Source organism: Sarcophilus harrisii, chromosome 3, assembly GCF_902635505.1.
Source record: "Sarcophilus harrisii chromosome 3, mSarHar1.11, whole genome shotgun sequence".
NCBI lineage: Eukaryota > Metazoa > Chordata > Mammalia > Dasyuromorphia > Dasyuridae > Sarcophilus > Sarcophilus harrisii.
The window spans coordinates 607,074,543-607,088,393 of NC_045428.1; the positions used below are offsets into that span (position 1 = coordinate 607,074,543).

Genomic DNA, 13,851 nt, shown 5'->3' on the forward strand with positions numbered 1-13,851 from the left:
AAAGCCACCTGAAACTCAAAGGGAATTATACAGAGAAACAGAAGCAAGGAGATAAAGTCATTCACTTTCTTACTCATAATATTCTTTCATAGATATCATAGATAGGCTAATTCTTTGGCCTAGGGGAAGGGCTAGGGAGTAGTCTCTGGTATTTGGTTCTTACTGACTAGATCATCAGTCAGCAGTGAATTGAGGGGTAGTCTCTGGGTTTTGATTATCACAGACTAGATCATCATTCAGCAATCCACTGAGTAGTGGTCTTGGAAGCTGGTTTCCATTGACAAGATTATCTCTCATCAATGAATTGGGAAATAGTCTATTCAGAATCATACAGATTGTTGTTCTTAGAATGGGAGGTCTCTGAGACAGACTCCGCAAACAAAAGATTTAGGATTTCCTGACTTATTGTTAGAACAGAAGATCCCTAAAATCCAGAGACCACAAAATCATATTACATCAAAAACTCTACTTTTTCTGCAACAAGCGGAAATTTCCTGCCCAGGAGAACTTCCTATTTGCAAACTATATTCCTCACTGTGAAAGTGATAACTTAAACAGGTACTTAATTTCTAAAACCTTCCTCTAGTCCAGCTCTGTTAGGCTCCAGCTCTTTATAATTTAGAATTCCATGAGAACCGTTTTATTGATTAATATTTTACCTTTTTACTCTAGGATATGAGGGCAGTTTGCTCTCTTTGTGATCATTGCATTCAGTCCTAGAATTCTTAAATTAACTCTCTTGGATCTGGCTTCCAAGTCAGTTGCTTTTTCCCAGCTTTTATTTTGGCCTTTTTTTTTTTTTTTTTTTTATTCTTTTGACTTTTTAAAATTCATTTTTGATCTCATAGTCATTAGCTTCTATTTTCCCATTTCTAATTTTTAAGGAATTATTTTCTTCGGTGAGCTTTTATACCTTTCTTTTCATTTGACTAATTCTTTTAAAGCAGTTTTCTTTAGTGGATTTTTGTGCTTTCCTTAATACAACTGGTGAAACTTTTTTTTCATGATTTGTTGCACCACATTTCTTTTTCTAAATTTATTCTACTTCTCTTATTTGATTTTTCAAATCCTTTTGGAGCTCTTGTCACACCTAAGACTAATTCATATTTCTCTTACAGACTGCATAAGAAGCATTTTGACCTTGTCTTGTTTTAAGTTTGGCTTTTAAACTTCTATTCCACACGAGTAATTTTCTATTTTCAGGGTTTTTGTTGTTGTTGTTGCTTTTTTTCCATTTCCCAGCCTATTCTGAGACTTTTTAAGGTTGAGTTCTGCAGCTAAACAGATGACTTTGTCCCCAAGCTTTTTGCTCTGGGGCCAGGAGTTTGGTGATGGGCTTGCTGCATCAAAGGCAGAGTCTCAGGGACTGGCTCCTTACCAGTTGTGCGGGGGGATCTGGAACTGGCTGTTCACCTGCTATGCCAGTGATCACTGGGAGGAGTGGGTCTGGAACAAGACCCTCAGTATGGTTTCTAGGATCACCCAGGGAGGATTCGGGCTGGGACAAGATGTTCTCCATCAGTTTTCAGGAGGTATGGGTGTGCTGTGTTCATGGTTCTCCTTCCTTTTCCTTCTCTATCTTTCTTGAACTGGTCATTCTACCAGAAGATCCAATTTTGATTTTCAGTTTTACATTAAGTCCTGGGCCACTGCATTCAATTCTTGTCGTTTTTTCTAATCTAGTTTGTTCCCCTTCATGTTTCCTCACCTGAGGCAGAGAGAAATGAATAGAACCTAGAACCATTTGTACTATATACTATACAAACCCAATGGCAATAACAAGAAAAATGAAAAGACCAACTATATCTCTTCTATTTTTTTTTTGAGGTTAGTTATTTTCTAGTGTCTCATAAGGTCACACAGTTCTTCTGGGTCAATCCTTTTTTCAAGGATTTTTTTTTAGCCTCTTTAAAATTGATTAACTTTGTTTTCATAATTTCTTGGATGACTTTCATTTCCCCTCCTAATATTTCCTTGATCTGTTATTTGATTTTTGAATTTCTTTTTATGTGACTTGTCGAATACCTTTGATGTTACTCTTTAAGACATTAATGGCTTGGTTTTTTTAACCCCACTATCTTCTTTTATACCAGAGTAGATACTGTCAAGTTCTTTTTCCTTTCCTTACTCATCCTGAATTTTAATTTTAATTTTGTTTTTTTTTATTTTTTATATATATGTATATATATTTATAAAAATAAATATTTATTGTTAGCAGCTTATAACACTGATCATTATTATAGTTACATTTGATTTCTGAATTTTGGTTAATGCTGGGTTACCTAAGCTCCTCCTTCTTGAGTCCACCAGGACTCAACCTCAGCAGCATTTCTCACCTAAGTCGCAAGTAGAGTTCCTCAACTGCTGTCCTGGAAATGTTTTTGCTCCCTAAAATACTGCACTTTCCAAGAAAGTTTTTAGTCATCATTGTCCACAGCTGTAGCCAGCACTGCTACCTTGAGACCTGGATCCTTCACTCTTACCCTACTCAGTTGAGGAAATTTGTTTTACATTACTGTACCTATATAACTTTTGTAAATTGCTTATCATCTTAAGGTGATGTTATGGGCCAGAACTTGAAACAATGATTCTTACAAGGTATTAACAAAGTAGAATTGATGAGACAATGATTATCTACTTTAGCATGGTGCTTAATAGTTCTCTAGTTCAGTATGATTGATTTAATCTTATAAGAAATAATGGGTTTCCTAGTGATGTAATGGTTGGTTTATACTCAGTGTAGAGTATAGAAGCTGGCAGCCTCAGCTAAATTCGTTTTAGAGAGGTTGAGAAGACAAGTGGACTGTAGGCTGAAGCACAAGCCCTTGGATAGATTTATTCATCCCATCTTATACCATTCTGCTGGCAGGCTCTCCTTCTGCATTTCTACACTGAGACCAAGGCTGGTCTGAAAGAATCTCCAGAAAGCTGCCCAGCCCCAGGAAGGAGATAATAAAGAATCTGGACTTTAACACCTGGCTGTTCTCCTGGTGATTACTGAACTGAAAAGAAGGCTGCCCCAAAGAGCTTCAGAAAACCGAACCAAGAACATTACAGGTGAGAGGAAATGAGAAGGGGAGGGAGAGAATTTGGAATTGAATAAAATTTTTTAAAGTGTTAAAATTTGTCTTTACATGTAATTGGGAAATAAAATACTATTTGATATAAAAAAATGAGATCAATCAATTTCAATCCCCTCTGTTCCAAATGTCTTTTAGACATATCAAACTAGTTCTCTAATTTGAGATGTCTTATAATTACTATGTAAGACTGAACTCATCTTCTTTTCTTTCCTGATAAGGGCCCCACTACCCTCTCATTCCCTCAGGCTTACAACCAAGATGTCCTCCATGAATCCTATTTCTTATCCCCACATGTATCCCCACATGTCAACCCTATAACATCTCTGCAATCCATCTTCTTCACTGATGTTTCAACCTTCTTGTTGCAGATCCTTTCCATCTCACCCTTTGAGTACTGCAGCAGCCTGCTTGTGGGTTGGCCTGATTCCAGGCTATCTGACTCCAATGCATCCATTTAGCCAGCAAGTTGATTTTCCTTTTTTTTTTGCTTAGGCAATTGGGAATAAGTGACTTACCCAGGGTCACACGGCCAAGAAGTGTTAAATGTCTGAGCCCAGATTTGAACTCAGGTCCTCTAGACTTCAGGGCTGGTGTTCTGTCCACTGCACCGCCTAACTGCTCCATGATTTTCCTAAAGATCCAATTTTCCCAGATTCAGTAAACACCAGAGGTTTTCTACCAACCTGCAAATGTGAAAGCTTTCTTTTCCTCACTGATTATGGACAGGGTTCTTATACCTTAGTTCTTTGGGATCTCATGAGAGTGGCTTCCTTGCTATTGCAGGAAGATGATACCCTATTATAGTGTTCTGGTTGGTTTTCTGGAGGTCTCTAGAGCAGCCTTTGTTTTAGTAGAGTAATCACCAGGAGCATAGCCAAGTGTTAAAGTCCAAATTCATTATTGTCTCCTTGCCTCGGCCCTGGGCTAGCTTGGTCTCAGTGGAGGAAATGCAGGAGGACAAGCCAGCTACCATGGTGGTGTGAGATGGAGTGAATGAATCTGTCTGAGTTTGTCCCAGCTGATATGCTTTATTATAATTATATCATAGGTGTGAATCTTGTAGGATAGGTGTCAATCCTGTAGAACTACATTAAGTACTAAGTACATGTACTGAACTAGAGAATTATTAATCACCACGCTAAACTAGATAACTGTTGTCTTATCAATTCCACTGAGTTAGCACTTTGTAAGACTCCTTGTTTCAAGTACAGAGCTCTGGCCCATAACACTCTATTTCTAGCCTTCAAGTAATTTCTCTAGCTATTCTCTGGCAATGTGCAAAGGCCCTCATTTGTGCCTCCCAGTTAGCTTCATTTTCCAACTGAAAGTTTTCTTTCTATAGGAAACCTTTAACTTTGAGGGCCAGAAGACCTTCAACTTGAACAAATCAGAAGCATCTTAAGGTAGAAAACAAAGGAGTTTTAATTTGACAGAGCTTGGGAGATTTGAGCATCCCCCTACCACCTAGAGTGGTCTGGCAGTGAAGAGAGGGAAGAGATAATCAGCAGACAATGATTACATAAGGGCCTGGGGTAACACTCCCTATAGGTTGGATCTTTGCCCTGATTAGTCAGCAGAAATGACCTCACATTCTAAGTTGTAAATGAGGAAAAACTTCTAACCCAATCACATTTCTAGGATTATTAAATTATGATATATGGAAGTTTTAATACCAAGATAGCCCTTAGTCCCACAAGAAAAGGGTTATATGATCCCATTCTATGTAAAACTGGTGATCTCTGGAGAAAGAAATTTGGGCCTGAGGTGAAGCCAGCCTTCACTCAATTTTTAGAACAGTGTCTCCATCTTGTGAGACAGCTTTCATAGTTGACTTCATCCATAAGCTCTCTTACTTTCAGTGTTTCCCTCTTTTAAATGATATCCTATTTATCTTGCCTGTAGCTTGTTTGCAAGTTATTTCTTAGCTTGTTGTTTCTCTCCTTATGTTGTGAGCTTATTGTGGGCAGAGATTGTTACTTACCTTTTTTGAGAATCCCTGCCATTCAGCATCTAACAGAAAGGCATTTATATGTTGGACTGATTTAGCCTTACATCTTAGATTTGTTATTTTCCTCATTCTCTAAAATATAGAAATGGAGGCAGACAGATTCATTAATAATTATAAAATTATAAAACCCAAAGTAACGATTAAGAAAATCCTATGTGGAATTTTCTGTGAGAATTGTTCAAAAATTTTAAAATAATAGCCATAATAATAGCTATTATATATAAAGCCATAAATATATATATTCAATCAGTTGGGGAAGGTCTTTGGTTGGAATTCAAATCTTATTAGATAGAAGGTTTATCATGTTGAAAAGCCTCATAAATGTAATGAATATGTGAGGAGTTGGACTAGCAGCAGGTTTTAGAAATTGTTAGCACTTACACAGTGAGGAATACAGGTTGCAAATTGGAAGTTCTCCTGCACAGGAGATCTCCACTTGTTGCAGAATAGGCAGAGGTTTTATACACAAATCTTAAGTGGGAAGGGTGAGGGAAAGTAAGATACAATACAATCATTCACAAATTTGATTGGTTTCCCAATGGAAGACAATACAACTGTTCTTGGATTGTTTCAAATCTTGATTGTTATGACTACCCCTTCTCCAAAGTACAGAGTTCTGTGATAAGAACAATTTTGTGTACTTTTTCAGTCAATTCACTGATTATACATAAGTACAATACAGCACAAGAATATACATTATCATAATATTTGATAATTTTACTTTTCATTGTGAGTCATGGCTTCTAACCCAGAAAAGGCAGCTCTGAGAAATCTAAATTATTATATATTTATTATGAATACAATATAAAATATTCATTACAAATATAATATGAAATTGAATAACATGAAAATCATAATGGTTTCACTGTGGAAAAGCTTCTAGAAAGTTTTCATTTTTCTGAATCCAAGAAGTTTCTGTTGATTGTGATGTTTTGTTCTTTTTTTTTTTTTTATCTTTTATTTATTTATTTTTTTATTTTGTTTTAGTTTTTTATCGACAGAACATATGCATGGGGAATTTCTCAACATTGACCCTTGCAATCACTTCTGTTCCAGCTTTTCCCTTCCTTCCCTCTACCCCCTCTCCTACATGTCAGGCAGTCTCATACATGTTAAACATGTTAAAGTATATCTTAAATACAATATGTGTGTACATATTTGTATAGTTCTCTTGTTGCACAAGACAAATCAGATCTAAAAAGGTAAAAAACAAAAAGGCAAGCAGTCCAAACTCATTTCCCAGGATTCTTTCCCTGGGTGTAGCTGGGTCTGTTCAGATGATGTTTTTTTCTTCTAGAGGACCACAGATAAAAGGGAGATGTCTTGATTTGAATGGGATGTAAGGGAGGCAGTGCTCGGCCAAGTCCAGTGGCAAGATTGAAGTCCTGAATCCTTCCTCCAAGAACATACAGTGATAGAACATGGGGAAGGAGGAGTTCATTGGAGATAAGATGAGAGGCCTGGTGGGTAAGTGACCAGGTGAAATAAGAGTCCTAGGGTGCAGTGTGGAAGAATAGGAGGAGTCTAGGCCTGGAGAAGAGCCTTTCCAATGGCCATTGACCACCTAATGATGGGCAGAGTTGGGGGAAGAGAGGCAGGCAGCATTCAGAGGTTTGGGAGTGAGGTCCCACCCACTTGGCTTCAGGGGCGAGGCTGCTTGGGGCTCTTGAGCCTCAGAGGCTTTCCTAGAATAGACTAATGGGAAGCAGGAAGGCTTGGGACTGAGATCTCTGGGCATTCTCTTGGATCTGCCATTTTCTACTTACTGCAAACCTTCCCTGCTGGGGTAGGCCCCATGTAGGTATGAGCCAGGGCTCCTCACAAGTCCTGCCTTCTGCTGGCTGCCCTTGCATAAGCATTCACACTTCTTATCTGCTCTGAAAGTCAGTGGCCTCCCCATCTCTCAGAACAATTTCCTTCCAGGTCTGGCTGCTTAATGAATTCTTGGCCTCTACCTCTTTTTCAGTTTCTCACACTTCACAAATATCCAGTGTTTCCTCTTCCTCAAGTTTACCATCGGGTCATATCTGTCCAAAGGCAGAATTTCCCCATGGTAACCCAGGAATCCCACTTTCAGCCTCCCCTTCTGGACCCAGGTGTCCTAGCTCTGCCTCCAACTCCTATTTGGTGAATTGAATGTGCGCTTTCAGACATGATTTCTTATAAAGTTCCACAGGCTCTGCCTTTCTGCCCCTAGGAACCCTCCTTGGTTGCAGGAACTGAACTGTTTCCTGGGTCAACTTCTCTGGACCCACCCATCTTGGGCTCCTTCCCAGGCATGTGGCTCACTGTTGGCACATTCCCTTTCAGGATTCTAAGGATTCCAAATCCACCCAAGAATCTTAGGAACCTTCTCCCATCTTCTGCTTAGATTTCAGGACTCAGCCATCTTGTTTCTCCTGATTCAACTGCTCACCTAAATCACTTCTGGACACTTAAATTTCTTCTTTTTTACCCAGGCCTCCCTGTTTCCTGCCCCTTCCCTCACCATAGGTTCTGGGAACTGAATCCCAGACCAGATTGTCTCTCAGCCTTAGGCTTCCTTGTTCTTTCCCTGGGGCTCCATCTCAGAGCCCTTACCTCCTAATTTTATCCCTCAGTTTATTTTCTAGATTATATGTCTGTTGGGGTGAAGGGATGCTGGGAGGGCCAAGTATCACTGGCAGGGAGATTTCTGACTCAGGGGACATTGAGGTTCTACACACTCTCCTCCCATCTGAGGCCTCAAATCCCTCCTTCCTCTTGGATGTGTAAGAAGGTGGGGGAGAAAAAGGGAGTCAGAACAGTAGGAGTAAGAGAAGGTGAACTATCTTCAATTTTATACCATCCCACCCCAGTCATCTTATTCCCTATACCTTCTATCTTGTAAACTCTGGACTGCCCGTATGGCCAGTAACCTTGGGGACTTTTCCCTCCCAGACTTCTTGTTTTTGAATGGGTGAAAGAGAACATTCTTGGCTTCATTTCTTTTCCAACTTTAATCACTCGATGGGTGTTGAGACTGAGAGATTAGCTTAAGATCAAGGTCTCTACTGCTTCCAGGGTTATCTCCAGTCATCCTGATCTATATCTGGCCACTGGAGCCAGGGGGCTCTGGAAGAGAAGGTAAGGCCTGGTGACTTTGCACCTCCCCTTTCTCTCCTCCCCTGAACTAATTCAATTATCTAACTTCCCAATCTTGGCTTATCGGGGAACACTGGGCCTTGGTTATTGATCTGTGCTGGGGCTCTGTTCCCCTTTTACCAAAGTGAGACATATCTTTCCTGCTGTCCTTCTCAATTATCTAACGCTGGAAATTTTTCTCCCCATCCTTTTGTAGATCCTGTCACTCTACTCTTAATTGAAAGTTACTTCATAGGAAACTGGAGAGAGTCCAGGCAATATCCTGCCTTTTCTTTCCCATCTTGACTCCACCATTTAGATTTTTCAACCTGGCCCTCCTTTCAGTCTCCTTCCCCCTGTTGATTGGGGTCTCTGCCTTAAGGGTAGTGCCAGGGGCATAGTAACTCCCCTGGAACCTCACCCTCTGTAATTTCTCTGGCTAGCCCCCTGTCCAGGAAAAGAAGGAAACAACATCTGAGCAGTTATAATCATCGCCTCCCAACAGCCTGCAGAGGACCAAGGCCTGGCCCAAGCAGGGAGCCTGGAACCAGAGGAAATGGCCCCTGAGAACAGCAGACCCCCAGCCCAGGTGAGTGTGTTCTTTTTGGGGGTTTTTTGTTTTTTTTAGAAAAATAAAGACATTAATTTTATTTCTTTTTTTTAATAACTTTTTATTGACAGAACCCATACCATCGTAATTTTTTACAACATTATCCCTTGCCCTCACTTCTGTTCCGATTTTTCCCCCTCCCTCCCTCCATCCCTTCCCCCAGATGGCAAGTAGTCCTATACATGTTAAATAGGTTACAGTATATCCTAGATACAATCTATGTGTGTAGAACCGAACAGTTCTCTTGTTCCACAGGGAGAATTGGATTCAGAAGGTAGAAATAACCCAGGAAGAAAAACAAAAATGCAAGCAGTTTACATTCATTTCCCAGTGTTCTTTCTTTGGGTGTAGCTGCTTCTGTCCATCCTTGATTCATTGAAACTGAGTTAGATCTTCTCTTTGTTGAAGAAATCCACTTCCATCAGAATACATCCTCATACAGTATCGTTGTTGAGGTATATAATGATCTCCCGGCTCTGCTCATTTCACTTAGCATCTGTTCATGTTAGTCTCACCAGTCCTCTCTGTATTCATCCTGCTGGTCATTTCTTACAGAACAATAATATTCCATAACATTCATATACCACAATTTACAGGTGAGTGTATTCTGCCCACAGATGTAGCCAGCACCAGCCCAAGAAGCCATGTCCACGCATCTGGAGGATGGTCTGTGAGGCTGGCCATCTCTCTTATCTGTGGATCCTTTACAAAAATAAGCAGGAAAGTGAACGCAGTAATAACAACACTGCCCTTCTCTCTGCTACATTTTGGACTGATTCACTGTCCCTTTGGCATCTTCAGCACTAACTCACTTCCCCCAGTTGCTGTTCCCACATGTTTGTTTAAATTTTCCCTTAATATAGGTCACTGACAAGGGTGACCCCTTCACTCATTAGTTATTGTCTATTCTGTGGGTATTATGTCTTTGCTTTAGTCCAGCACTATCTCCCCACTACACTCATACTGACATTCACACACATACACCTTCTAACCACTCTGTGTCCTGTGGCCACACTCCCTCCTGTAGCCACTGACTTTCCTGGAACCCTTGACCCCGAGTGTTGTCTGGAGCAGAACCCTGGAAACTTCCCCAACTCTTGTCCTTTCCCTGGCTGGGAGCAGAGCAGAAATTGTCCTCCTGTTGCTGCTCAGGTCCTGCTGATTCAGGCCACACAGATCTTCCCAAATCTCTCTGAATCCCTTCCCTTTACCATTTTTTTGTTATTATTATAATAGTGATTTTTGTTTGTTTGTTTTGTTTTGTTTTTGTTTTTGCCGAGGCAATTAGTGTTCAGTGACTTTGCCCAGGGTCACACAGCTAAGAAGTATTAAGTGTCTGAAGTCCGATTTGAACTCAGGTTCTCCTGACTTCAGGGCCAGTGCTCTATCCACTGCCCCATCTAGCAGTCCCTGTTATAATTTGTTTTAACCTCAAATACAAAATAACAGAAGAAAAAAATTTCAGGTAAGCAGCAGAACATAATAGCAGATTTGATAAAACAAACTTACATAATAAATGCTACCCATGGATCAGGAGCTGTCCAGCGTTTCTTTGCTTCCTGGTAGGTTTTCTTTTATTCCATTTTATTTTCTTTCTCTCCCGAGACCCCTCAGCTGTAACTAGGTACTTCTAGAATAGCTCCATCATACTCAGTTCATATTTAGCCTTTCTCTTCCTTCACCATTGCTTGGGTCAAAGCAACAGGCATTTAGAAAGGGAAGAGGCTTTGTTCAAATATACAGGACATGCAAAAAAGGACATGCCCTCAAGAAGCTTCCATTCTAACATGTCAGCAACTGTGTCCACAGCAGCTGTGTATAGTGTAAATGAGAGGCCTTTGCATGATTGTACTTCCAAGTGTTCTCATACAGGATGTGACCTTTGAAGCAGAGAGAAGGAATTTACCCAGTTTGCTTTTGTAAATTGGTGACTATTGGGCAAGATCTATTAAGAAGTGTGTGATTCAGAAATTTGGAACACAAAATCTTACAAAAATGAATGTTGAAAACTATCTGTACTTGCATTTAGAAAAATAAAATATTATTGGTGTGGGGGGAAGGATAGTGTTTTCATCTGGATAAGACTTAATTTCTGACTTTTGGGAAATTCACAAGATCTTTTTTTTCTCCAGAGTGATCATGGAAATGTTTTACTTCTACAACACACAATACTTGCTAGCTTCACACACACACTTCATGCCATTTTCTTTACATAGCATTATCTGATTTTTACCTCCAAAAATCTTCATGTCTCTCTGATAGAACTTTCCTGATTCCACAGGCAGTACCATTTCCTAGTAAGACATTTCTCAATTTATTCCCCCTGAAAATATAAAATGTGTTTTTCTATATTCCACTAGTCTTTGGGTGATGTTGACTCTGAATCCTGTAAGGGCTGTCACCTTTGGGCAGATCCCTCCTCCATGCTTCAGGTCCCTTCTGTACATTGAGGAGCATTGGATTAGGTCAGTTGTGAAGCATGCTTCAACTCTTAAGTCCTCTGGGTGTTGGTGTTTTAGGAGTTGGTGACCTTCAAGGATGTGGCTGTAGACTTCACCCCTAAAGAGTGGGATCTGTTGGATCTGGATCAAAAAGAACTACACAAGGAGGTCATGCTGGAGAATGCCGAGAACTTGATCTCCCTGGGTAAGGAGTACTTCCCTTGGAACTCTGGAACTACCAGCAAAAGGAGTGTCACCATCCCCTCCCTAAGGTGCAGAGTTTCAGGCTTTTACTATTTCTCAGAAAGGCCCAAGGGCTGCCTCCTGTTCCTAAGAGACAGGGTCCCCCTGCTGCCTGGTTCTTCTATGAGTGGTCTTTGCATTGTAGGATGGGAATCCGGCAGTTGTGTCTGAAAACTGATCCTGCCCCTTTTCACTGAACATGGGATAGGAGAAGAAATCCCCTCCCTTTTCGGGGGAACTGTTTTGTCTTTGCAATGTTCTTTTGGGTAAAAAAAATAAAATTTTACCTCATTGCCCCTGGTGGAACTCATAAATCCCCAGCACAGCAAGTGGGCCCTTGTTCTTACTTCCTACATCCCCTAAAGGCCTGTACAGATACAGGAGAGAAAAGGCAGGGAGGAAGTCTTTCCATACATTTGCTGGGATCCAGACCTTGTGCTCAGAACTTCCTTCATGCATGTTATCACACTTGTTCCCCACCACAACTCTTTGTTTTGGGTGCCAGCTTTATCCCCATTTTACAGGTTTGGAGGCTGAAGCAAATACAGGAAATTACTTTCCCAGAGTTACATAGCCAGGACATGTCTAAACTAAATTTGAATTTGGGGCTTCCTGACTGCAGGCCTGGTGCTCCCTTCTCTGTTCTACCAGCTGCTTCGAATGTCTAGAAATGGAGGCTGTAGGATGTGATCATCCTGCTGTGGAGGCCGCAAAATCAGGATCTTCTGATTTCGGATTTCTTGAATGGCCTCCTTTCCCCTCTGCCCTCTTCCCCTGGCAATAAGCACCCTGAAAACAATCTTTGAATTGCCCTTGGAACGACCCAGTGGGCCTTGCACCCTGGCCCTATTCCAATGAGGAATAAATGACAAGTTTCAAGACTCACACCCACTATCTTCTCCCTGCCTAGGACTTCCAGTTCCCAGAGAATATTTCATCTCCCATGTGGAGAGAGGAGGCCTGAGGAACTCCTGTCTTGGTGAGTGACTTGAAAGCTGGGGTGCAGGCTACCATTCCAGAGGCTTCTTCATGTGATGGACATGAGGGTGGGAAAACTGGCTTGGAATCCTTTTTTTTAGACTTATGGTAGGAGAAGTCTTGGGCATCTCTCTGAATCTCTGAACCTCAGTCTCTTCCTCTGTAAAAGGAGGGGTTGGACTCCATGGCAATTCAGTTCCTTCTAATGAAGAATCAATGGTCCTAGTGGAAATCTTTTTTGGAAATTTGGGGCCATCCAACTATCTACAACCAAAAAAAGAGGGCTCAGCCTGTCTAATATGGCTTTTCCTAGACCTTCCTTAAGCCAAAAGACATTTATTTGTACTTTTTTGATATTTATTTAAAATTAAAAACAAAATAGAAAAAGACAGAAAAGAACAATTTTTTAAAATGTCTGTCCATTTCAGTTTGAAAACTTTGCCTGGAGAAATTAAAAGTCAATGATTTTACTATTAGCCAGGACTAGAGGGTATATTTATGCTCTTGTGTGTCTGTTTCTTTTAGATGCAGAAACATGGTTTGATATGAAGGAGATGACTGCAAATCTAAAAATGGTCTCATGGAAAGACCTTTTTCAATATAGTGAATACAGGGCTATTCTTGCTAAGCATAAAAGAAACCACATTGGAGAGGAACCTTGTGAATGGAATACATACAAAAAAGCTTTAAGAAAAAGTTCCAGTGTTGCTAAAGATAAGAATATACATCCTGAAGAGAAAACACCTGAGTGTCATGAATGTAGTAAAGCATTTCTTGTATTCTCTTCCCTTGCCAAGCATCAGAGAATCAATGCTGGAGAGAAACCTTATGAATGTAAAGGAAATGAAAGACTGAAAGCACGATCTACTCCTGCTAAACAAAGAGAATCATGAAAACAAATCTAATATGTATCAATGTGGAAAATTTTCCCATTTAATTCAACATCGAGAATTCACACTGGAGAAAGCCTTAGAATGTAATGAATGTGAAAAGCTTTCATAATCGTCCCAATCTAAACAAATCACAGAAGAACCTTAAATGTAAGAAGTTAAAATTTAAAGGTGTAATCTTAGGAACAAGACTACATGGAAGCCTAGAGAATCCAAGAGCCTAGAAAGCATTACATGTCGAAACTTTGCACATGATCATCTCTAGAAAAGCTAACAATGAAGAACTAAAGCTCAAGATGAGCAGCTTCATAAACATAGAGAATCAACCTTGGTAAAGAATTCAACTGAAGAACTAGATTAGAAAAAGCTCTTTAGGATGTCATCTTATGTCCATCAGAAACTCAAATGGAATGAAGTGAAAATTATAGATCGTCCCAACTTTCAAACATCAATCAGTCGCTGCAAGAGATTAACACTGGAAAAGCCTTAAATGAAT

General features: G+C 40.3%; 2 protein-coding genes across 2 annotated transcripts in view; both read left to right on the forward strand.

Annotated features, from left to right (window-relative positions):
* The window catches only part of LOC116423051 (zinc finger protein 260-like), a 168,179-nt gene that overhangs the window by 44,826 nt on the left and 109,502 nt on the right, over nt 1-13,851 (forward strand). The gene's annotated exons all lie outside the window — the stretch shown is intronic.
* On the forward strand, nt 2,700-13,358 carry LOC100919774 (zinc finger protein 527-like). The gene is made up of 5 exons (XM_031961820.1): nt 2,700-3,057; nt 8,637-8,782; nt 11,323-11,449; nt 12,398-12,466; nt 12,991-13,358. The coding sequence occupies exons 2-5, from the start codon at nt 8,750-8,752 to the stop codon at nt 13,356-13,358; spliced, it is 597 nt and encodes a 198-aa protein (XP_031817680.1). The 5' UTR covers nt 2,700-3,057; nt 8,637-8,749.